Below are 23,648 nucleotides of genomic sequence, written 5' to 3' on the forward strand. Positions count from 1 at the left end.
AGCATTAACTTTATTTTACCATTAAGTATGTAAACTGTAGGTTTTCATAGATTACTCTTTATCAGCTTTGGGCAAATTTCTTTTTATTTCTAGTTTTCTGAGACTTTTTGTCAGGGATGGATGTTAAATTTTGTCAAGTGCTTTTTCTGTATCTACTGAGATGATAAGATTTTTTTTTTTTTTAGTTTGTGAATATAGTAAACTACATTAAGCCATTTTTGAGTATTTAACTAACCTGGCATTCCTGGGATTTGGTGGTGGGTGGGTAGTTTTTATGCTTTCTTTTAGACAGACTTGACTTATTAAGTATTCTAACTTTGCTTAATTTTTCCTAATCTCTATTAGAGATTACCTTTGTCTTCTCTCCACTAGTTCCCTACAACCAGGACAAGAATGTCAGCACTGATGTTCTTAATGAGGTTTCTATTATTAAGAAGAAATTATGTTGTTATTGTTTGAACATTTAATTCTGGATTTTTAAGAGCATGCTTCTTAAAAAAAAAAATCGTTCCTTAATCATAGAACAACAGCCTTAACATAGTCAGGCTGTTAAGTCAGGCACTTAACATAGCGCCCATTCCTTACCTCCCGTTCCGTGTCTTTGCCTGCATGACACAGTTTGACCGCTGAAGTAGATATCACTATGCTGGAAGCAGGGAGCATAGGGTAGGGGACAGGGGAGGAGAGGGGAGAGGAGGTTCAAAGCCAGGTTATGGTGGGCCTTGGCTGCTAAACTAAAGAAGTTTTTTTCAAGAAGGAAACACAAGTAGAAGTATTAAGTCGTTCAGTAGAGTCTCTTTGCAACCCCATGGACAGTAGCCCATCAAGCTCCTCTGTCCATGGGATTCCCCAGGCAATAATACTGGAGTAGGTTGCCATTCCCTTCTCCAGGGGATCTTCCCAACCCAGGGATCGAACTTGGGTCTCCTGCACTGCAGGCAGATTCTTTATCGTCTGAGCCATCAGGGAAGCCCTAAGAAGGGAATAGGAAGATATAAATAAGGTATAAAGGAAAGGCAATGTTGATATCAAAGTTACCATAAAATTATAGTAAATAAAACTGTGGTATTGATATAGCAGTAGATAAAAAGAAAAAATGGTATATGATATTAATCACTAGCCCAAAATGATGTCCACACTTATGATAACCTGGCTTATGACAGAAGTATATCATAGCCCCCTGGGTAGAGAATGCTCTATTTGCTTACTGGAATTAAGAAATTTCATATTAAAAAATAGAATTTTTACTATACATAACCTTTAAAATGGATTCCAAGTATATTGAAACCTAAATGTTTAAAAAAAAAAAAAAAACTTTAGGGCATCCCTGGTATCTCCGTGGTAAAGAATCCATCTGCCAATGCTGAGGGCACAGGTTCAATCTTTGGTCCAGGAAGCTCCCACAAGCCGTGGATCAACTAAGCCCATGCACCACCACTTCCAAGCCTGTGCTCTGCAGCCAATGTGATGCAACTACTGAATCCCGGGCGCCCTGGAGCCCGTGCTCTGCAACTAGAGAGTAGCCCCCACCCGCCACAACTGCAGAAGGGCCACGTGCAGTGACAAACACCCCATGCAGCCATAAAAATCATCAACAGATAAATTAATCTTTAAAACTATTTTAATATTTCTGAATCAAATGTAACTAATGAGGACCAGTAGGATAGTAGGATTTAGCTTTCCTGGTGGGCAGGATTTCACTGTGGCCTAATTGACATTTCCCTGATAAGTAAGGAGGTTTAGTATATTTTATATGTTTACTGGCCATTTGGATATCCTATTTTGTGAAGTGTCTGTTCAAGTCTTTTGTCCATTCTTCTATTACTTTGTTAGACATCTTCACGTATTCTAGATATGAGCAGTTTATCAGTTTCTATACATGGCAAATAAAACACTCTGTAGGTTTTTACTCTCTTTGATGAAGAGAAATTCCTAACTTCATGAAATTCAATTTACTAATGTTATTAAAGGAGAATTCAGGGTTGAGTTTAATGACTCCCTGTGTTGCCACACTCTGGGTGGCCCAACAGTTGCTGGGAGAGTGTATGTACTGCAGCCACTTCCCTATAGAATTTCTCTGGTCTGCATTTGCTTGTTCTGTTATTTCTCAAGTATCTTCTGTGTGCCAGACTCTCCTAGGTGCTCAGGATATGAGGAGATAAGACCAAGTCTCAACCCTTAAGATGCTTACATTCTGGTGAGGAACTAGAAGAAGAGTAAGTTGGAAATCTTCAATATGAGTAAGATTATAAATCTGTAAGGCTGCTGAGTGGGCTGCGTGGGAGCAGACATGATGAATGTATAAAATCAGAAAAATGCTATGACCTTCTGCATCAGTCCTCAGAAACTTAGGAAGAGATCAAACCAACATGAGAGGGTTGTAAATTAGAAGAAGGGGAAAAAAATGGCAGCTGTTTGACTGGATGTTCCAGAAATATATTCCAATCTCTCAAGGTTATTGCCACAACTGGTTTGCTTAGTTTTAACAAAATATAGCAATGCTCAGATGAATCCAGTGGTCAGATTTTTGGCAGAAATACAAACCAGGAAATGAACAAGATCATAGTGAGGACACTAAGCTGTAAGAAAAATGTCTGATATGCAACCTAGATCATCCTTAGCCCCTCATCCAGATGATGGTCAGGTAAACTTAGACAATAGAAGAATGAAGATATACAGAGGACATCATTAAGGGGTGGTGAACAGAAACAGAAGAGACACTAAACAAATACTTTGGGAAGTTCAGTTCAGTTCAGTCCCTCAGTCATGTCCGACTCTTTGCGACCCCATGAATTGCAGCACGCCAGGCCTCCCTGTCCATCACCAACTCCCGGAGTTCACCCAAACTCATGTCCATCAAGTCGGTGATGCCATCCAGCCATCTCATCCTCTGTCATCCCCTTCTCCTCCTGTCTCCAATCCCTCCCACCAAAACAAATACTTTGGGAAGTAAATAGAACTAAAAAGGTACAGGAGTCAGCAGGGGGTGGGAGGGTGGGAATACAGTCAAACTCTTTGGGGGATGGTCAGCCTGAGTATTAAAAGTTCTTAGGGGGCTTTCCTGTTGGTCCAGTGGTTAAGAATCCACCTTCCCGCACAGAGGGCATAGGTTTGATCTTGATCAGGGAAGTAAGATTCCACATGCCAAGGAGCAACTAAGCCCATGTGTCACAGCTACTGAGCCCAGAAACTCTGGAGCTCGCATGCCACAACAAAGATTCTGCATGCGGCAGCCAAGGCTCAGTACAACCAAATAAATAAATAAATATATTTTTTAAAAAACTTATGAATATTTCCAAACCATAATGATTAGTCACTTTACCTGTTAAGTCAATAAGATAAAGTTTATTTATATGCAGTCTACTCTCTTTATGAACTCAAGGACAGATGTTATACTCTGTAGGAGAGAGATTTTTTTCACAAAGATGATATTTTTTAAGTTGTCCTAAAAGAGAGGGATAACTTCATTTATCAAGAAAACAAATCATATGACGGGTAGTTTTTAACTTTTAGAATCTAGGACCTTCTTTCTAGAAAAAAGTTGTATATTTCCATACAGATAAAATTGTACATACAGTTCCAGGATCCTGATGTTTAGCTTTGAACTTCAGATTGTAATCTCTGACTCATTTCCCAGCAATACAAATAAAGTGTTGCTATTTTTGTTTCACTCTGCCCAAGTTAATGAACCTTCCAGGAAGCCCTTTCTGCAGTTATACTCTTTAATAATAATGTGTTTAAAACCCATGTTTATAAATAGTGTAATCTTGGCTAATCTTCCCCAGCTCTATTTCATTGCTGAGAAATTTACATAGGACTGGTATTTACTCATTTATTCATTGCACCACCAGAGGCCCCACCCACTGGAGACATTTGGCCTAATCTTGATCTCGAAGAGACAGCAGTGAACGGCCCTGAAGAGAGATCTCAGTTCCCTGTCCAGGAATTGAATCTGGGAAACCCGGATGAAAACCAGAAATCTTAGCCACTAGACCACTAGGGGCCAAATGCGAGAAGCAAAGTGGCCCTGGCTCTTCACCCTCCACCCACCCCCACCCCCGCCACACCCCGCCCCCAGTTTGAACGCAAGAATGTTTCCAGGAGGCAATAACTGTAAAAACAGGTAAAAAGGGTATTAATAGAGATACAGCATAGCATGTGGGAGAGCACACAGAGAAACAGTTCGGTTATTTAAGACAGAAACAAAGCAGAAATACACACCCAGAGAGAAAGGGTATGGGTGTCCTCTCTCACGAGGAGGGGCACGGTAAGTCAGAAGCAGAGCAGAAATACACACCCAGAGAGAAGAGCGGGCATTCTGAATGAGGAGCACAATAAAGAGGTGATTTAAATCCCGTGTGTTGTTTCAGAAGTCCCTCGAGAAACCAAGCACCACAGCACTTTTACTCGGAGAGTTGGAGAACTCAGGTTTATTATGCCAGCGGGCCCAAAGGAGTTAACCCTTTCAGCTCTGAACCCCGAACAAAGGGGTTACAAAGTTTTTATAGGCAGTGCATGACATCAGGCTGTAATGGGCAGTGCTGAAAGTTAATAGGCTTTTTTTTTTTAATAGGCTATTTTTAAGGAGGGATTTCTGCCACCCAGAACAGCGGTTAGGGAACAGCGGTTAGGGAACAGTGGTTAGGACAAAGCATGGGGGACGCCTGACCTTTGCACAAACAAACATGGTTAGGCAGAATTACAGGGGCTGGGTAATTGCAAAAGTAGGACAAGGGTGAGTGAGGTAAGTTTCAGCTCCTAGCATTGTTGTAAGTTTCCATTCCTGCACCTCCCACCCCCCTACACACAAAATGAAACTATGAAACATATATGACTTTGCAAGGAGCAAGCTGAGTTACAGAAGCAGAACCAGCATGAAGTTATTTCTAGCTGGATGTGAGTTCTAAATTTCCCTCTTCAATGTGAAACAGTCCTTCTGGGTCTTTGCATTTGTCCAGTTATCTTGTTTCTGTTTCTCACAGCTTTCTGGTCCTAGGACCCTCCTCATGCATGCACATACAGCTTTTTGCTAAAATGGATCCCATCACAGAGGCCTGTGGGTGCATGTCCACACTTATTATGGGGTGGGGTCCCCTCCCTTTTTGACCCCCAAGGATCCTTCCTGTGCATGTGCAGATAGGGAAGTCTTCCTTGACCTCAGAGTGGGTACCTTATCCCTTTACTTCAGCAAAGCTCACTTCTGCCACTAGCTTTGTCCTTGGGATGTGAGTGAGAACAAATCCTTAATTTCACTGCACTTGACAAACATCAGCTGTGCAGCTCAGGGGCCCATCAACCGCCTGCCTCAGTCTCAACTTCCCTCCTTGCATGTCTGTTTCCAGATCCTAGCATGCCTCCTGCTCAGGGGCACCTGAGTGTTGAACCCCTCTATCCCACTTCCATCCTCCAATATTGCATGTGAACTAGTCAGGGTTCTCCAAGGAAACAGAACCAATACGTGGTATCTATCTACTTATCCATCTACTGATTCATCAAAGCTTGTTGCTTATGGATAAGGATTTGCTTAAAATATATCCTTGATAATTTTTTACAATGTATTTAGCTATCTTTCTCCTTATTTTTTCTGTTCTGATGATATTAATCTTCTCTAGTTCTGGAAATTTCTCAATTATTTATTCAAATATCGCCTCCCTTTTATTCACTTTGCTCTGCTTCTGAAATTCTTATTATTTAACAGATCTTGGAATTCATATCTTTATCCTCCAGATCTCTTAACTTCATACTCTCCAACTTGCAGTCTCTGATGTTTTTAGGAAGCCAGTCGTCCAGGCTTCAATCTTATTCATTTTGTACCTCAGTATATCTAGTGAGTCTTTAATTTTGACAATTGCACATTTTGTTTCCAAGATAATATTAATATCATCTAGATACCCACTCCAGTGTTCTTGCCTGGAGAATCCCAGGGACGGGGGAGCCTGGTGGGCTAACGTCTACGGGTCACACAGTTGGACACGACTGAGGTGACTTAGCAGCAGCAGCAGTACTTACTGCACATTAGGAGCCATTCTAAACACTTTACAAACATTACTATTTACTCTTCATAAAAACCCTATGAAGTAGATATAATATTATTTTTCTCATTTTCCAAACACCAAACTCAAAATACAGAGACGATAAGTGACTTGCCAAATGTTACAGACCGAGTAAGTGATGGAATGTAGATTTAGACAACCTAATCCAGAGCCTGTGCTTGTACCCTGACAGTACTGCCTTTCCAGAAAATGACTTTTAAGAAAATAACCACATACACTTGTGTCATCGCCATGAAACACAACCTCACTTTCTGTGGGCCTATGGATTTACGCTTATTTTAAACGCCTCTTCTGGCTGTTTCGATAGTTCTGTTCCCTCACGTGTAAGTTCTTTCTGTTGCCTCTTTTTCATGGTGTGTGTGTTCTTGCACTCTCCTGTGATTCCTTTCCGTGAGTTTATTTCAGAAGTTGTGCTCCCCTACAAGAACTTCAGCTGGCCTGGCTTTGGAAATCTCTCTGAGCAATGAGCAGAACTTCTGTCAATCTCGTTTCACTTCTTGTCCAGGGATAAGGACTTTGGCTGAGTCTCCAGTGGGAGAGGGTGGGGGTCTTCTGTTTATTTATTGACTTTTTGCTTCCCTCTGGGGCACTGCCCCAACACCTATCCCAAGTCCTCCACCGTTCCTCCAGAGAACAGATACAGTTTTTTCCCTTAACCAGGGTGGTGTGTATGGAGGTAGCTGCAAGATCTTCACAACAGCTGGAACACATGCCCTCCTGTAAAATTCTAGTCAGTCCTTTATGGCCACTCCCACTCCCTCCTCGCCCTGAAGTCAAGTGAAAGTCGCTTAGTCGTGTCTGACTCTTTTCGACTCAGTAGACTATACAATCTATGGAATATATGGAATTCTCCAGACCAGAACACTGGAGTGGGTAGCCTTCCCTTTCTCCAGGCGATCTTCCCAACCCAGGGATCGCACCCAGGTCTCCCACACTGCAGGCGGATTCTTTACCAGCTGAGCCCCCAGGGAAGCCCAAAGGCGTGAGTCTTTCTGCCTGGAGTCCCCATCTGTGACTCCCACCTCACTGGGATGTCACTTCCTTGTAAGAATGCTTGCACTGCCTTCTCCTTTGATTGAATTTCCTTTTTTCCCTCACTGTTACTCTTCATAAATCCTGAGTCAGTTTCAAAATATCTCTTTAAAAATCTGGAGTTGGAGGAGAGATACAGAGACAGGGAGAGGGGAAGAAAGAGAGTATGGTGCTTATGTTTTAAACCATTTATTGTGCTTTGCTAAACAATTTTTTCAATGCATCATTCTTTTCCATTTTTGTGAGTATTGTTTCTTTCTAGGTCACAGGATGCAATAGTTTTTAAGTTATGTACTCACTTGCCTATGCCCTACCAAAAAAAATTGTGGAAATACAAAATTCCTGAAATGAAAAGCTCAGTAGATAACCTAAATTGAATAATGGATACCAGTAAAGAGTAAATTACTGAACTGCAAAATCAGTCTTAGGAAGTCTCCCAGGATGTATTAGCAAAAAAAGGAGAGAATAAAAATGAGCTAAGAGATGGAGGATGAATGCAGAAATATAAACACCTATTTAATAATGCTTCCAAAAGAAGAAAATAAAAAAGAATGAGACAAACAATAGCTGAGGAAGTAAAGCTGAGAATGTTATATATCTAAATAAAAAATAATATAGATACCATAGGCCAGTGCTAAGACATGTGGTCACCCAAACCAAGAACCACCTTACAGAAATCAGGATTTACCCATGAGCTGAGTCATCCTTACTCCCAGTTACATGAAGAGTTTAGAGGCTGAACTCCCCCCAAAATGAATATTCTGCAGCATGAAGAAGAAGGCAAATGCAGGCTGGGAAGACAACCTACAATGTTACAGTAACGGCTTCACTACAAATGGAGATCTTTTCAGTAGATGCAGAAAAGGCATCCAATAAAACTCAGCTGAAGAACTAGGAATGGTAGGACATTCTTTAAATAATAAATCATATCTACCAAAAATTTCAGCTAACATCACGCTTACACTGGTTAAACTTTAGAATTCTTATGAAAGACAGCAACAAGACAGGAATGCCTACCATCACCCAGTCCTGTTATTAACATATTTTAACAAAAACCAAAAATCAGTGAGACAGAAAAACAAGAGGGATGGATTGACAGACATTAGGAAGTATAAGGATGGAAAGGAAGAGGGGGGAAAAACTATTCTCTGCAGATAAACCAACCATCAAAACTAATATGAGAGTTTAGAAAGGATGCTAGGGACAAAGTCAACACCAGAATTTTACACTAGGAGGCAGCATAAATAATACCATTCAGCAACAAGAACTTACTGTATATATATATATATATATATATATATATATATATATATACACACACACACACATACACACATGTAATCACACTATATATACAGATATATACATACTGTATATATACACACACATATATACAATATATACATATATATATACACACACATATAATCACACTACATACACAGATATATACATATGTATATATATACACACACATATATACAATATATACATATATATATATTATACACACATACACACGTATAATCACACTACATATACAGATATACACATATGTATATATATACACACACATACATACAATATATACTATATACACACACACAGTATGCATATATTGAACTATATTCAACATCTTATAATGAACTATAGTGGAATATAATTTTTTAAAGAATATATATATTTAGTTATTAATATAGATAGCCAAATCACTTTGCTATATACCTGAAACTAATACAATATTATAAATCAACTATACTCCAATTTTTTAAAAGGCTTAAAATCTCTTTAAAAAATGCCATTCACACATCCCTTCATGCAATTTTTTGTATGCGTGTTACACATCAATAAAGAAACAATTTAGTTGCATCCTTTCCAATTTTTAAGGCATAGTTATCTTTTCAGTGATACAAACACAGAGAAAATATATTTTCTATTCAGCCTACAGTGATAGAGATAGATGCAAAAATTCTAAGTAAAATTATGCAAATTAAAAAAATTATACCATTCACAAAAGCAACAAAACTACAAAGTATCTAGCAGTAAGCAAAACAAAATATGTAACACTTTTATGGGTGATACTACAAAACATTATTAAAGAATATGAGGTTTTCCTTAACTGTATAAATTCAATGAACTCCCAGTAAAAATCCCAAAAGTATTAAGGAAAAATACAGAGTATGTGAAAGTACAATTTCAAAAAAAGAATAGAGGCATGACCTATCCCACCAAGTATTTCAAATTCGCAATAATTTTTAAGTTTGGTTTTACCATAGGAACAGTCAAATGGAACAGAACAAAGGCCAGAAACAGACCAACTTGTACACGGGAACTTCATAATTAATAGTGGCGCTGTGAAATCCTGCGTGGAAGGATAAATTATTCAGTAGACTTTGGGAGCAGAGAAGGCAATGGCACCCCACTCCAGTACTCTTGCCTGGAAAATCCCATGGACGGAGGAGCCTGGAGGGCTGCAGTCCATGGGGTCGCTGAGAGTCGGACATGACTGAGCGATTTCACTTTCACTTTTCACTATTATGCATTGGAGAAGGAAATGGCAACCCACTCCAGTGTTCTTGCCTGGAGAATCCCAGGGACAGGGAAGCCTAGTGGGCTGCCGTCTATGGGGTCGCACAGAGTTGGACACTACTGAAGCAACTTAGCAGCAGCAGCAGCAGACTTTGGGAGAGCAACTAAAAATTTGGAAAAATTAAGAGGCAACTAGATTCTGACCACTGCACAAAATACAATACATGTTAGTATTATTATATATCATAGTATATATACCTCTGGAGAAGGCAATGGCACCCCACTCCAGTACTCCTGCCTGGAAAATTCCATGGACGGAGGAGCCTGGTAGGCTGCAGTCCATGGAGTCTCTGAGGGTCGGACCCGACTGAGCAACTTCACTTTCACTTTTCACTTTCATAGATCGGAGAAGGAAATGGCAACCCATACCTCACATAAAAACAAGTCCCCCATGCTGTTAATTGATAAGAATTCCACTTAAAATGCCCTAAAACTGAAAAGCGAGGTCAAGAGACATTGTGTAAATAGTACAGAGGACATTTTCAGTACGAAAACTACAAGCACTGCATATATTATTAATACTAATATTAATAATATAAGCATTGAATATATTATTAATTGTTAATATATTTATCTCAGTTTATACATGTTAGAAGCATGAAGGCGAAGCGCCACTTTTCTAGGATGAATAAAGAGATATGTGAAATATTTTTCTGAGGTCAGATTAATGCAATCAAAGTAAATTAAAGAAGAACTGAGGGTGGAGCAAGAACCACGCTGTATATTAAGTTAATCATAAGAATTCATTCCAATATAAATAGAAGGAGGAGGAGGAGGAGGGAGAGGAGGAGAAGAAGAAGAGAAAGAAGAATTTCTAGCTCACAGTGTTCCATTACAGTTCTACTACCTGCTGGACTCCACCAGCTTGTCAGGGTCAACCATATGGTGTGTTGGGCTTACGGGTGTTTGCTTTTGCATTTGTGTTGTGTGTGTTGGGTTAGCCTAGGACCTTGCTACTCAGAGGTAGTTGATGGCCGTCAGCTTTACCTTGGAGTCTGTTAGAAATGCAGAATCTCAACCCAGCTCCACCCAGTTAGAAACAGTGTTTTACCAAGGTCACCATATATACCTTCAAGTTTGAGAAGCACTTAAAACTTAATGAAAACTGTTAAGTTTAGAGAGAGACAGAAGCCATGCAGGGATAAAGCTACGTTTGGTCCCTGAGTTTTAGTGTATCCTTGTCCCAGATTCTCCTTTATCTAGAGATAAAATTTCATCCCTATGATTAAAGCTATAACATCCCTTTTACCCTGCACTCACTTAGTCATCAGCTTTCATTATCTAAAATATGGCCCAGATGTAGAAATTAACAACAACAACAACAAAAACACTCCAGGCAATTAACATGGACGCTGCTTATATATTTCATACCTTGGTGAGATCTCAGACTCTTAGTCGGTAGTGCTAGTGATAATGAACCTGGCTGCCAATGAAGCAGACACAGGAGGTGCTGGTTCGATTCCCGGTTCGGGAAGATCCCCTGGAGGCGGGCACAGCAACCCACTTGAGTACTCTTGCCTGGACAATCTCCGAGGACAGAGGAGCCTGGTGGGCTACAGTCCATAGGGTCGCAAAGAGTCAGACACAACGGAAGCAACTTAGCACACACAGACCCTTACAATCCCAATAATCTTGGTATTATGGTTCCCTACACACACACAAAAATTGGAAGCAGCAAATTTAAAGTAGAGCCTAGGGAAAGAAGTGAAGTGCCTGCAGGCTTGAGGTGAGTTTCACAATGAGCACTGATGGGAGAAAGAATGGCTTTAACATTTTCACAGTTATTTTGTTTTATAAATCTTAGTCATACCTCAAAAACCGGTCTTAAAGAAGTGGTTCTCAATCGTGGTTGCCTATTAGACGCACCTGGTGAATCCTTTAATAAGCAAAGCCCAAAGCTTCAGTCTCAGAGATTCTGGTCTCAACGGTCTGGGGTGGGGTCCAGCCACAAGTAGTTTGTAAAAGCTTCCCAGATGATTCTAATAAACAGCCAGGGTTGTGAACCATTAGCTTAGTGGTTTGGTTCAGTTTGTTTCCCAGCTGGTTCCGTGGTAAAGAATCTGCCTGCCAGTGCAGGAGCTGCAGGAGACACGGGTGTGATCCCTGGCCTGGGAAGATCCCCTGGAGGAAGGATGACAACCTGCTCCAGTGTTCTTGCCTGAAACATCCGCAGACAGATGAGCCTGGCAGGCTACAGTCCATGGGAAAGGAAAGAATTGGACATGACTGAGTGACCGAGCCCACACTCATCAGGGGCCACTCACTGTAGAACCCAGAGGCCCGGACCCTAGATAGCCCCAAATAGGTTCTTTATAGCTTGTTACATTCTTTGATGATGGTTAGAAGGTCACTGTGGAGAAGGCACACTGACACCCCACTCCAGTACTCTTGCCTGGAAAATCACCATGGACGGTGGAGCCTGGTAGGCTGCAGTCCATGGGGTCGCTAAGGGTCAGACACGGCTGAGCGACTTCACTTTCACTTTTCACTTTCATGCATTGGAGAAGGAAATGACAACCCAGTCCAGTATTCTTGCCTGGAGAATCCCAGGGACGGGGAAGCCTGGTGGGCTGCCGTCTATGGGGTTGCACAGAGTCGGACACAACTGACACGACTTAGCAGCAGCAGCAGCACAATGTCACTGAGGGCTTCCCCAGTGACTCAGTGGTAAAGAATCCGCCTGCCAATGCAGGAGACACAAGAGATGCAGGTTCAATCCCTGGGTCGGGAAGATCCCCTGGAGGAGGAAATGGCAACCCATTCCAGTATTCTTGCCTGGAGAATCCCATAGACAGAGGAGCCTGGTGGACTACAGCCCATGGGGTTTTAAAGAGCCGGACACGACTGATAAGCAATGTCATTGATGAGCAGTGTCATTGATGACCAAGATTTTAAGAAGAAAATACTTTATATATTAGAAGTGATTTTGACAGAAAGTAAGAGAGCCTAGAACTAAATGATAAAGAAACCCATATCTAATTCTTGTGTCGTAAAGAGACCTAGAGGGAACTGGTGGAGGGAGGCAGACACCACCATCTCTCCTTTCTGATCCTCCCCTTGTAGACCAATACTTAATGTGCCCCAAAATTCCCTGGGGATCTTGTTACAACGCAGATTCTGACTCAGTAGGTCTGGAGAGGACTTGAGATGTAGCTGGTCAGAGACCATACTCTGAGCTGCACAGCTCTAGATCATGCTGATGGTCATTACTCACCCCCCAAACCCTCTGAGGAACCCAAACAAGAAGAATGACTTCCTCGGTCCTGAAGAAAGAATTCTCCTGGCATCGTTGGTGTCCAGAACCACTCTGCTCAAAACTGTTCTTAACTATTTTCTCCTCCACTAGGCAATTTTATCAGAGAAGCAGGGACTGGTGTGTTAGAAACGGGCTTGGAGAACATCCATCTAGCTTGACTCATTCATTAGGAAAGTATGGTGATTGGGCCAAGATGGCAAAGGATTTGCCAAGTTCACAGGTGATAGAGGCAAAGTCAAAGCTGGCTCCAAGTTAGGACATGAAAGCGTCAGTTAAAGATACTATTAAAAAAGTGAGTCAACATAATTGCCTTGTGTTACTTTTTAAATGAAATATCATGTTCATTATCCTCAGGGAGCTAGTTGTCTATTTAATAAAGGCCAGAGCTGGAAAGGAACACACAGCTCTAAAGCTAGGCTGGCTGGCCTTGAGCCTTAAGATGGGGTAGATATGATGCTAAAGGGGCTGCCCTATGGAATTTCCATAAGGAAGATTCATGCTTCCAACAGAAGCTGCTCGACGAATTCCCCAGTCATGTTTATTTTGCTCATCGATTCTTGGACCTGCTACTCAAATGATTTTCTAAATCCTACACAAGAATGACACATACTCCTATTCAATGTTAAAAAGCCCTCGTGTGAGACTGAAGACGTACAATATTCTTTCAATATGGGGAGTGTGAGGGGCAATCATATTCCCAGAACATTCAGAAGTGTATCCAGCCAAATGGGCCTCATTCTTGGTTCATTTTCTGTGGCCTCTTAGGAAAGCAGAACGCGTGCTACTGAAATCAGCAGACCCCACAGCATTCTGGGTCCATGTGGCTGGATCAGTGGCCACACTGGCTCCTGAGTGCTCCCTTCCCTTGCCAAAAGAGGCCCTCCCAGCAACACTGTTTAAGCTGGACTTGTTCTCGTTTATACCTCAAAGCTCTGGACTGGGCTGACACTTTGTCAGCAGAGTGTGTGACCATGTTATCTTGCTCCCAGTGGCTCTCTGGGTCTGAAATTAAGAACCAGCCAAGGGGAAATCAACCTGAAAGCCACAAATCTGAATATTAAATAGCAGCACCAGTAGGGGCTGCAGTGGGAAAGAAGTTTCCTGGACTCAAGTCACCTCTCTCCACTTCCAACTTTACTTGGTGTCTGTCTTCTATTTTGTGTTCATGATAAACCCTGATGTATCTCTGTTTCCTGAGGCCACCTCAGCACCTTCTGGGGAATTAAGCTGTCTGGATATGCAGAGATGCAGATTCATACCTTTGCCGTCAGGGGGCTCAGGTGTCAAGGTCATTTTCACTTCTGAGACATTTTCAAAAGATCACAGACTATTTTCTCAGCACCTAGTCAGAGACAGTAAAGAGCTGGAAGGTGAGGCAAGAAACCATGGGTGATGTTTGAGCAACGAGGTTGGAGCCCGTTTTACATGTTTTTCACTGTATTTTATTTTCCTAATTGCTTTAATGGGCATGTGGTACTCCAAAATGAAGTGAAATTGTTTTCCTCAGTTGATGCAATTTACTGGGAGACAGTTTGATCTTATAACGCAGGGACTCTTCAAGTCCATTGATCTTGGGGTGGAGGGAGGGGTTTCTTTTTAAGCATTCATTTCGAACGACGTTTTCACTAATGAATACAAAGCCTATAAAGGGAAAAACCCATGTTTCTTCACAACCGGGTTTCACAATAGCTATTAGATGACCACAGCATCATCAAAGAGTGGAAAATGTGTGGGGGAGGGGCACGGGGGCTTCAAGAGTTGTAATTTACCAAGGAAATTGATACCCAAATCCACAGGCTAAAAGTGGTGCCGTGAACCTGGGAAAAGTCCAGGCCTCGTTCAGGCTTGCACCCATTTCTTCTGATCCCAGATGTGGACGGGGCCCTGGCTCTGGGTTGCCCAACGTTGGCGGTGAGTTCCAATCTGCAGGGTGGCTCCAAGGAGCCGCACACAGACAATGGAGTCCCGGTGTAAAGGGGGGCAGAGGGCGCTGGTGCCCGCTCACAGAAGAAAAGGCCAAGGCCACAGACCTGAGTGCTTCCCTGGCAGTGGGGAGCACATGGCTGGCTCAGGTTGGGGTCTGGAGGAAGCCCTGAGTCTGTGTGACTGCATGTGAGTTACAGGCTGCCAGGGTCTCAGGACACCAGGCAGGTCTGGATGCAGGGCCCGCGGATCCTGTTGTGCCCGCCCCCTTCGCCCCCGCCCCGCCCTCCCCTCGCCCCCGCCCCTCCTCCAGTCCCACCTCTTGGGGGCGCCGGCGCTCCCTCCGGCTTTAAAGCATCGAGGTTCTGCAGCCCGTGTTCCGGCGAGAAGCCCCGACCGGCTCCTGCGCTTGCTTCCAGACCCCTCGAGGCACCATGGCCGAGGGCGCGTTCTTCGGGGCGCACACGCCCTTGCACCCGGACCACCTGTGGATCTGGGAAAAGGCCGTGTATGTGGACGAGAACCAGCGCACCTGGCTGCCTATAACCATCGAGGTACAGCCGCTGTGGGGCCGGGCGTGCAGGGAAGCATGGGCGGCCCACCCATGGCCCAGGGTCTGGACCCGGACGCCCCCGGTTGTGCAGGCCCTAGAGGACACCCTCAGATGCCGCAGGGCGAGGGCGGCGGCAGGGAGACTCAGAAGGGCAGGTCCGCCCAGGGCGGCCAGGACACACAGATGAAACCACTCTGAGCTGGGCTCAAGGATGAGAGGTTCTCCAGGCCAGGAAAGGAGGGTGGGAGAAACACAAAGCCAAAGGATGGGGACCCAGTATGTCTGGAGTGTATGAATATGATCTCTAGTAAAATAGGATTTCTCTGGATCTCAAGGACGTAATCCATAAAATGGGAATAATCTTGTGTCCAAAGTGATTTGGGTTTCCCTAGTGGCTCGGAGAAGGCAATGGCACCCCACTCCAGTACTCTTGCCTGGAGGGTCCCATGGACGGAGGAGCCTGGAGGGCTGCAGTCCATGGGGTCGCTGAGAGTCGGACATGACTGAGCGACTTCACTTTGACTTTTCACTTTCGTGCATTGGAGAGGGACATGGCAGCCCACTCCAGTGTTCTTGCCTGGAGAATCCCAGGGACGGGGGAGCCTGGTGGGCTGCCGTCTATGGGGTCGCACAGAGTCGGACACGACTGAAGTGGCTTAGCAGCAGCAGTAGCAGTGGCTCAGGCGGTAAAGAATCTGCCTGCAACGTGGACGACCCAGGTTGGATTACTGGGTTGGGAAGATCCCCTGGAGAAGGAACTGGCAACCCACTCTAGTATTCTTGCCTGGGAAATCCTATGACCAGAGGAGCCTGGCGGTCTACAGTCCGTGGGTTACGAAGAGTCGGACATGACTGAAGGACTAAAACTAGAAAGTGATTACCTCCCTTGGCAGATTATCAGGATCTCCATAGGTGAATCCAGAAATCTGTATTTTGAAAGGCCCCCCACAAATTAAGATCAGCCAAGTTTGGGAACCACTGCAGTGTAGAGTTTGGGATATTTCCTATCTCCTCTATTCTTTGAAAGAAACAAATTTCAGATGGCATAAAGCAGTACCGAATACTGACTTTGTTTTATGTGTGATGCCTTAAGACCTTAAGATGGATCTTTAGTTAATATTAACTTCTTTTTTTAAAAGAAATACAACTCTCTTACAAGCACTTTCCGTCAGAGCATGGGTTTCCTCAAAGAAACTTAGGTGAAAACAGTGAAACTTTCCATATATAAACCAAAGAAAGGATATATAAAAGCGTAGTTAAAATGTCATTAGAACATTTATGGAATATAATAGTAAAATTGCAAAAAGTTACTGAGAATACTTGTTTTCCCATTTTATAGGTGAGGAAATAGAAGCATAAAAATGTACATTTGTTCAAAGTAGTGCTGCTTGTAGGTAATGGGGTTGGGATTCTAGCGCAACATCATCTAAAATGTAACCACCATCTAAAATTTGTATCTCTATTATCCTTTAAGATTTTGAAATATATATACTTTTAAAAATTAAGTTAAATATTCATTTTAAGTCAAGTATTTGAGGAAAATGTAAGTGAATATCTTTTTTTTAATCTCTGGTTGGGGCATATCTTCTTAAACATGATGCTGAAACTGTAAAGCATAGTTTTTCACATAATCATTATAAATTCTTGACAAAACCATTTAGCAAACCATGGGACAGGATTTTCTCCACATAATTTTAAAGACCTAGTATTCTTCATCTGAAAAGATTTATGTAAGTCAGCAACAAAAAGATGAATAAGCAGATTTCAAATGGTTCAAGGATCTGGAAAGCCATATCCTAACATGGCAAGAATGGTGATTTCCACCCTTGCACCTTGCAAGATATTCTGAATTGTTTTTTAATGGTGAATTCTAACTTACTTCATAGATAAAATTTGAAAAGCTGTTTCCACTTTGGAAAAATAATCATTGAATAAGTGGTTGATATGCCAAAAATTCTAAGTAGTGGGGATTTGCAGTGAGTGGGATTAAATCCCACTGCTTGTGAAGCTGATCTTCTACTCAGGGAGAGGGACAGCACAGTAGGTGAGGCGGGGGGGAAGTTGTGTAGGATAACTCCAGTGGGATGGCAGGCAAGAACCAGTGGCGTGGGGTCTTCATGCAGGTCCCCTCCAGAGTCTTCATCTCCATGTACCTGCAAATTGCCGGTCATTTTCTCTGAAACCTTTTTGGACGTGGGTTTGGGCACGCCCCTTATGGATATCACAGAGTTGGATTCTTCTGGCATTTGTCTTTATAGATATACATTCATTCGAACTGAGACCTGCCTTTAAAAAGGATGTGAGTCCTGCATGGATTTAGGGGACAATGTTCCAGGCAGAGGACAGCAAGTAGGAGGGATTTCTACTTGGAGGGAGTGTGTGTCCCAGACATGGCGAGGAGGTCAGTGTGGCCGGAGTGGATGAAGGAACTGGGATGGAACAGGAGGAGGTGAGAGAGGCAGGGACCTGGCTCAGCAGGCCTGTGGGCCACGGTGAAGATTCCAGTTCATCTGCCTGCGATTGGAAGCTGTCAAAGGGCATCCAGCAGGGGAGAGACAAGATTTTTAGACACGCACCCTGGCTGTGGGGCTGAGACTTGGCTTTGGGCCACAGGACCAACTAGGCGGCAGGCGGGCAGTTGTCTCTGTAGTCTAGTGAGAGGCAATGAAACAGGGACTACGGTGGAGATGGTGAAACATGCTCTGTTGTTACCTGATTCCAGGGTCTGGGGAGATCTTGTTTCAAAGGGGATGCATGATAATGAATAATCCAAGAACGTCCCACATCAGCTGAAGCAGACCCCAGATGCCATGGTTACAGAAGCCCCGGGGCCCCGTGGCATTCCCTAGCAACTAGGCACTGGTCACCACAAGGTGGATCTTCTGCGGTCCCATCTGGGTATCTAGACCCATTCAAGTGCTGCTCATCCTGGCCCAGCCTGAGCCCCTTGAGAGGAGCGTTGTGTGGCTTAGGGACTGGATCTTCGGGGAGCAGTGACCATCAGCATCTCAGCTGCAGGCTGGGCGGGTGGCCAGACGGCCCGTGGGTATTGTGTCCTGAGGGTGTGCCCCGGCCTTCTCTTCTCTTCAGATAGAAGGTAGCCTCCAAGTCCTCATGCGTCAGGAAGACGTGCCCCTGGGGGATCCTGTGTCCCCCAGCCAGCTGGGCCCGTACCTGCTGCCCGTCATGTGGCAGCTCTACCCCGGGAGGAGGTACCGAGCCTCAGACTCCAGTTTCTGGCGCATAGTGTACCATATCGAGGCAAGTGTGGGCTTCTCCGGGGACCCATAAGGTGGTCGTGGCTGGCCCCGCTCCCCCACCCCCATGTCTGGCCCCTGCAGTCTATCTGTTCCCTCCACTTGTGACCAAAAAAAAAAAAAAAAGAGGGACTTTACAATGGCAGGTATTTTTAGGACTGGATTGGTGAGACATTAAAAGGGAATGACCAGCCACCCTCAGGGGTCTCCAACAGAAGCCCCCTTGGTGGCAGGTGCCTCTCTAGTGGGCAGTCCAATGCTGCAGGCTGGGGGGACAAGGGGCCCCTGGGGTCCCCCCCACACACAGGTTCCCAGCTGCTACCCCAATCCCAGGGCCCGGAGTGGGAGGGGACGGAAGATCCCGGGCTCTGGCCTCCACTTCCCCCTCTCACAGATCGGCGGCACCGAGGACATGCTCCTGGAGCAGATGCCGGACCCAGAGGATGAGTGATGAGGTGAGCACCCTAGGACCAGGTCAGGAAGAGGGGACGCCCCTCCTCCCCACCGTGGAGGCTGTGCTGACCCCCATCCCCAACTGCGCTGACCTCCAGTCATTCCTGGGGCTGGGACCCACGCTCGCTCTCCTTTAACACCTCAGGAGCCAATCAAGTCCTTAATATTATTAGGGGCGCATAGCTGCACGGTGCTTCATAGGCGTGGGCATAATCCTTTGACCATCACATCACCAGACCTGGATAGTATTTAACTTTATAGGTCATAAAACGGGGCAGGGGGGTTGAGACATAACGATGACTGGTCGAGATCACAGAGTCAAGTTTCCGATCCAGGTCTTCTCACGCCAAGCCACTGACTTGGGGATAAGGCCTGGGCTCTGGGGACCAGCACTGACCCCCTAGCTCCCCTATCCAGACCCCAGCCTCTCCACAACCCCCGACCCTGCACTCCACCCCTTCCATCCCTTTGCCCTTGACCTTGTTCTCTATTGTCCCAGGTCCCGCAGCTCCCATCTCCTCCCAAGCCCTGAGCCTGCCAGGGGGATGTTTGTGCTTCGGTTCACCTTCCTGTACCTACCAACCATGTGTGATCTGCTCCACCACACCCGGGTCGGACAGACACACAGAGGATGAATTCCCCCGACCGGACCTGCCTGCGGGATAGGCTGTGTGGGCACAGCTTCGGGGTCCACGTGCCCCGGCTCTACCTGTGCCTCTGGTCTTCTCAGCTGCCTGATGGTCTCAGCCTCTCTCCCTGTTCCGTCCCTCACAGCAAACAGTGTCACGTCCTGCACACCCTGGGCTGCTTCCCGCTCTGTCCTTCCCCCTCTGTATCCTTCTGGCCTCAGGGAATGGGGCTGGCTTGCCTACGCTTGGTCTCTGAGCCCCTGAACCAGCTGTCTCCGGTGGTCCCTGCCTGTACAGGACCGCTCATCCGAAAGCCCCGCCCACGCCTCCGAAAGCCCCACCCCCTGCCCCAGCAGCCTAGGTGCGGTTCACAGGACGGCCTGGGAGGGCCTTGGGTCAGTGCTCAGGACTGCGAAGCTTGTGGTTCAGAGACGCTCAGCCCGGGACATGGCAGGAGGCCCGGCTGGCCAGCGCAGTGGACTGGCCCTCTGATTGCCTACCTGTGGAAAGAGAGGTTGGAGGTCCCCCTATTTTACAGATGCCCTCAGACCCGGATGTTATGAAGTTGTATGTAGCATAAACACTTTGTAATGTTGACTGATTAAATGTAAGACAATTCATCTAACTTTTTGCTGGACCAGCTTCTATCCTTGACCTTGATTCTAGTGGAGAGAAGCAGGAACAGTCACCAAGTAAGAATATTTGAAAGGGAAAGAATACTGATGAATTTACTGTATATATATATAGTTTTTACTTTGGAGATAAGGCTGGAATTTATTTTCATATAATCCAAGTGCTCAAAAGCCCAGTGTTCTTAGAGGTATAGTTTTGAGAACCACTGGAGTAAGTGACCTCAAAAAGTCACAGTCAGCAGCTCCTGGTATTCAGGACACACACACACACACACACACACCCGCCCCATTCTCCTCCCTTCCTGGCCCAGCCAGCTCTGTCTCCTGTCCTTCCCTGGGTAGTTCCAATCCCAGCCTGAGCCCCCGCCTGCCTGACACTGTCCCCAGCCAGCCAGCCAGAGTTTTTCCCTTCCTCCCAAGCCCAAAGTACACAGCCCATCCCCCAGAAGCCTCCTGATTCCTCCTCAAGATTCGCTGCCCCTCCTTTACCTTCTGAGCAGGTAAACAGGACCTCAGGCATCACAACGGAATGCCTTCCAGTCAAAGGAATACTGCTCCTCTCCACTTGGTGTAATCCTAGTCCCTAGCTCTTCATCACAGTCATGTCAGGGTCAGGACACAAACATCAATAGGTTGTTAAGTATCTGAGAATTACATAGGAAAAATACTGCTTCCCTGGTGCCTCAGATGGTAAAGAATCTGCTTGCAACACCCAGAAAAACCTGGCTTGGAAACCCAGGTTCAATCCTTGGGTCAGGAAGATCCCCTGGAGAAGGAACGTGACAACCCACTCCAGTATTGTTGCCTGGAGAATCCCATGGACAGAGGCACCTGGAGGGCTGCAGTCCATGGGGGTCACAAAAAGTCAGACATGAGTGACTAACACACTCATACAAGTATCTAGTATGAGAATTGTAGAAGAAAAATACCACTTTTCCTATTTTATATTCTCTGATCCCAGTCTTCTTACCCAGCATTAGATGGGTGAGCGTCTAGTTCCACACCTGCCTGGGCCTCTATCTCTTATTTTAACCCTGTCGTTTTGCATGGTCCTTGACAGTGTAGGAGTTTGGTCTGTTGGAGCGTCAGAACCTCAGAGGAGAAAGAGAATCCATGGCCAGCCAGTGGCCTGTTTTAGGAACAGGCACAGGAAGAGGAAAATTCTCAATTGGGGCTGAATGTTTGTGTCCAGCACCCCCCACCCCATATTCATATGTTGATGCCCTAACTGCCGGGTGTGTGTATTTGGAGGTGGGACCTTTGGGAGATGATTAGAGTGAGAAGATGGCCTGAAGATGGGGCTTCCATGATGGAACTACTGCCTTTATAAGAAGAGGAAGAAAGATCTCTCTCCATGTGCCTGCACCAAGGAAAGGCCACGTGAGGACACAGCAGGAAGACAGCAGTCAGCAAGCCAGGACCACACACTGGACACGAGTGGGCTGGCAGGCACTTTGACCTTGGACTTCTGACCTCAGGTTGAACTGGGAGAAATAACTATCTGTGGTTTAAGCCCCCAGCTGCTGTTTTGTTACAGCAGCTCAAGCAAACCAAGGCGATGTTCATGAAAACTTTGGCCGCCACTGTGAACTCTGCTGAGGGCTGCAGATACAGCAATGAACAAAACCGAGGGCCCTGCTCTCAGGCAGCTGTCCCTCTGGATGAAGAAGAAGCTCAGAACGTGCTAAATCCTACAGAGATAATAGAACATAGTAACCAGGTAGCAAGTTAGGTCAGGTAATGAAAGAATTCCCACCCTTGTAGGTGGCCTTTAAGATCAGACCTTGAAAATGAGAGGGAGCTAGATCTCCTTAAGTTAGGGAGGAGAGCCCCAGGATGAGGAGGTTCAAGGCTGTGCGAGTTTAATTTGCTGTGGAAATTGAAAGAGCACAAGATTCTCTTCACTAAGAGAATGCATGCGCGAGTGCTCAGTCTCTCAGTTATGTCTGATTCTTTGTGACCCCACAGACTGTAGCCCGCCAGGCTTCTCTGTCCATGGGGTTCTCCAGGCAATATTGGAGTGGGTTGCCATTTCCTTCTCGGGATCTTTCTGACCCAGGGATCAAACCTGCGTCTCCTGCATTGCAGGCAGATTCAAAGCCACCAGAGGAAGCCCTTTATGAGAATAAGTCATCCTGATACATTATAAGTGTGATACAGAATCTCAGTTTTCTGCAGCAAGAATGACTTTGAGGTTGTGGTTGAGACCCCCAGGATGGACAGTGGTATTGTTGAGGTGGGCTCAGCAGGACAGAAACGTCCAGACTTTTAATAACATGAGGTTTGAGTTGCTTGTGACGTTCCAGTTAGAGAGTCAATAGGCTGTTGTTTGAATATAGATCTAGAACTCCTGTCAGGACTCAAACTATCAGTGTAGGATTAAAATGTCAGTGAAAGCCAGGGACCTGGCTGAGGCCCCTCATGGAAAGATGGTAGCATCTTTAAAACCGTAAAAAGTCATTACAGAGGGCAACGATGCTAGGCTGGGGAGCACACTGGTGAGAGGCTGAACTGAGAAAAGTGGGCATCAGATTTGGCCATGTGGAGGCTGGTGGAGACATCGTCAGGAGAAGTTTGCTGTGATGGGGGTGTGGTCTGGTCATGGTGGGCATAAGAGAGAAGGGGAGTGAGGAGAACAGCCCTTGCTAGGAGCTTTGCTGTAGAGAAGTGTGGTCGCAAGGAGGCTTCAGTCAGGGGTGATGGACACTCCTATGTGCAGCCAAAGGGAAGGAGGGACAGCAGAGAGGCCATCGTCAAAGAGCCTGCAGTCTTTTTTAAAAATATTTATTTTATTAATTTTTTAATGTATTTGTCTGTGCCGGGTCTTGGTTGCACCTCGTGGGATCCCTGATCTTCATTGCGGCATGCAGGCTTTTTTAATTGCAGCATGTGGACTGTTGGTTGCAGCTTGTGGAATCTGTTTCCCTGACCGGGGATTGAACCCATGCCACCTGCATTGAGAGTGCAGAGTCTTGGGCACTGGACCATCAGGGAAGTCCCAGAACCAGCATTCTTGAGGAAGCCAAGCAAGATGAACTGGGTCACAAATGTATATTGGCATCTGACAAAGAGCTTCAGCATTTACCAGTATCATACCAGTCTTGTTTCATTCCCCCCCACCCCCAAAAAGTTGGGGTTTGGTTTTTGACTGAAGTATTTTACAGGCTGTATAATTTCACTCATAAGTAATTTATTATGTATCTTCACAGAGAAGACATTTTATTCCTGATAACCACAGTATCATTGTCACCCCTAACAAAATTAACTGTAA

At 45.1% G+C, this 23,648-nt stretch overlaps 1 protein-coding gene and 1 long non-coding RNA gene across 3 annotated transcripts; both read left to right on the forward strand.

The window, feature by feature from the left end:
• The first annotated feature begins 13,867 nt into the window (after positions 1 to 13,867).
• LOC147349046 (uncharacterized) lies at positions 13,868 to 14,909 on the forward strand. Its single transcript, XR_015149435.1, has 2 exons — positions 13,868 to 14,300; positions 14,727 to 14,909. It is a non-coding gene; the product is annotated as an uncharacterized LOC147349046 (long non-coding RNA).
• A 260-nt stretch (positions 14,910 to 15,169) lies between these two features.
• TCL1A (TCL1 family AKT coactivator A) lies at positions 15,170 to 20,370 on the forward strand. Of its 2 annotated transcripts, none has more exons than XM_086363062.1 (4): positions 15,170 to 15,407; positions 18,497 to 18,667; positions 19,058 to 19,118; positions 19,616 to 20,370. In XM_086363062.1, the coding sequence occupies exons 1-3, from the start codon at positions 15,288 to 15,290 to the stop codon at positions 19,112 to 19,114; spliced, it is 348 nt and encodes a 115-aa protein (XP_086219188.1). In that variant the 5' UTR covers positions 15,170 to 15,287; the 3' UTR covers positions 19,115 to 19,118; positions 19,616 to 20,370. The 2 variants fall into 2 exon arrangements, with proteins under 2 accessions (XP_086219188.1, XP_086219187.1); XM_086363061.1 differs by having other exon boundaries at positions 15,178 to 15,407; positions 18,997 to 19,118.
• The last annotated feature ends 3,278 nt before the right edge of the window (positions 20,371 to 23,648 follow it).

Source organism: Bos grunniens, chromosome 21 (assembly GCF_055505025.1).
Source record: "Bos grunniens cultivar Pamir isolate PY7600 chromosome 21, Bosgru_T2T1.0, whole genome shotgun sequence".
Lineage (NCBI taxonomy): Eukaryota > Metazoa > Chordata > Mammalia > Artiodactyla > Bovidae > Bos > Bos grunniens.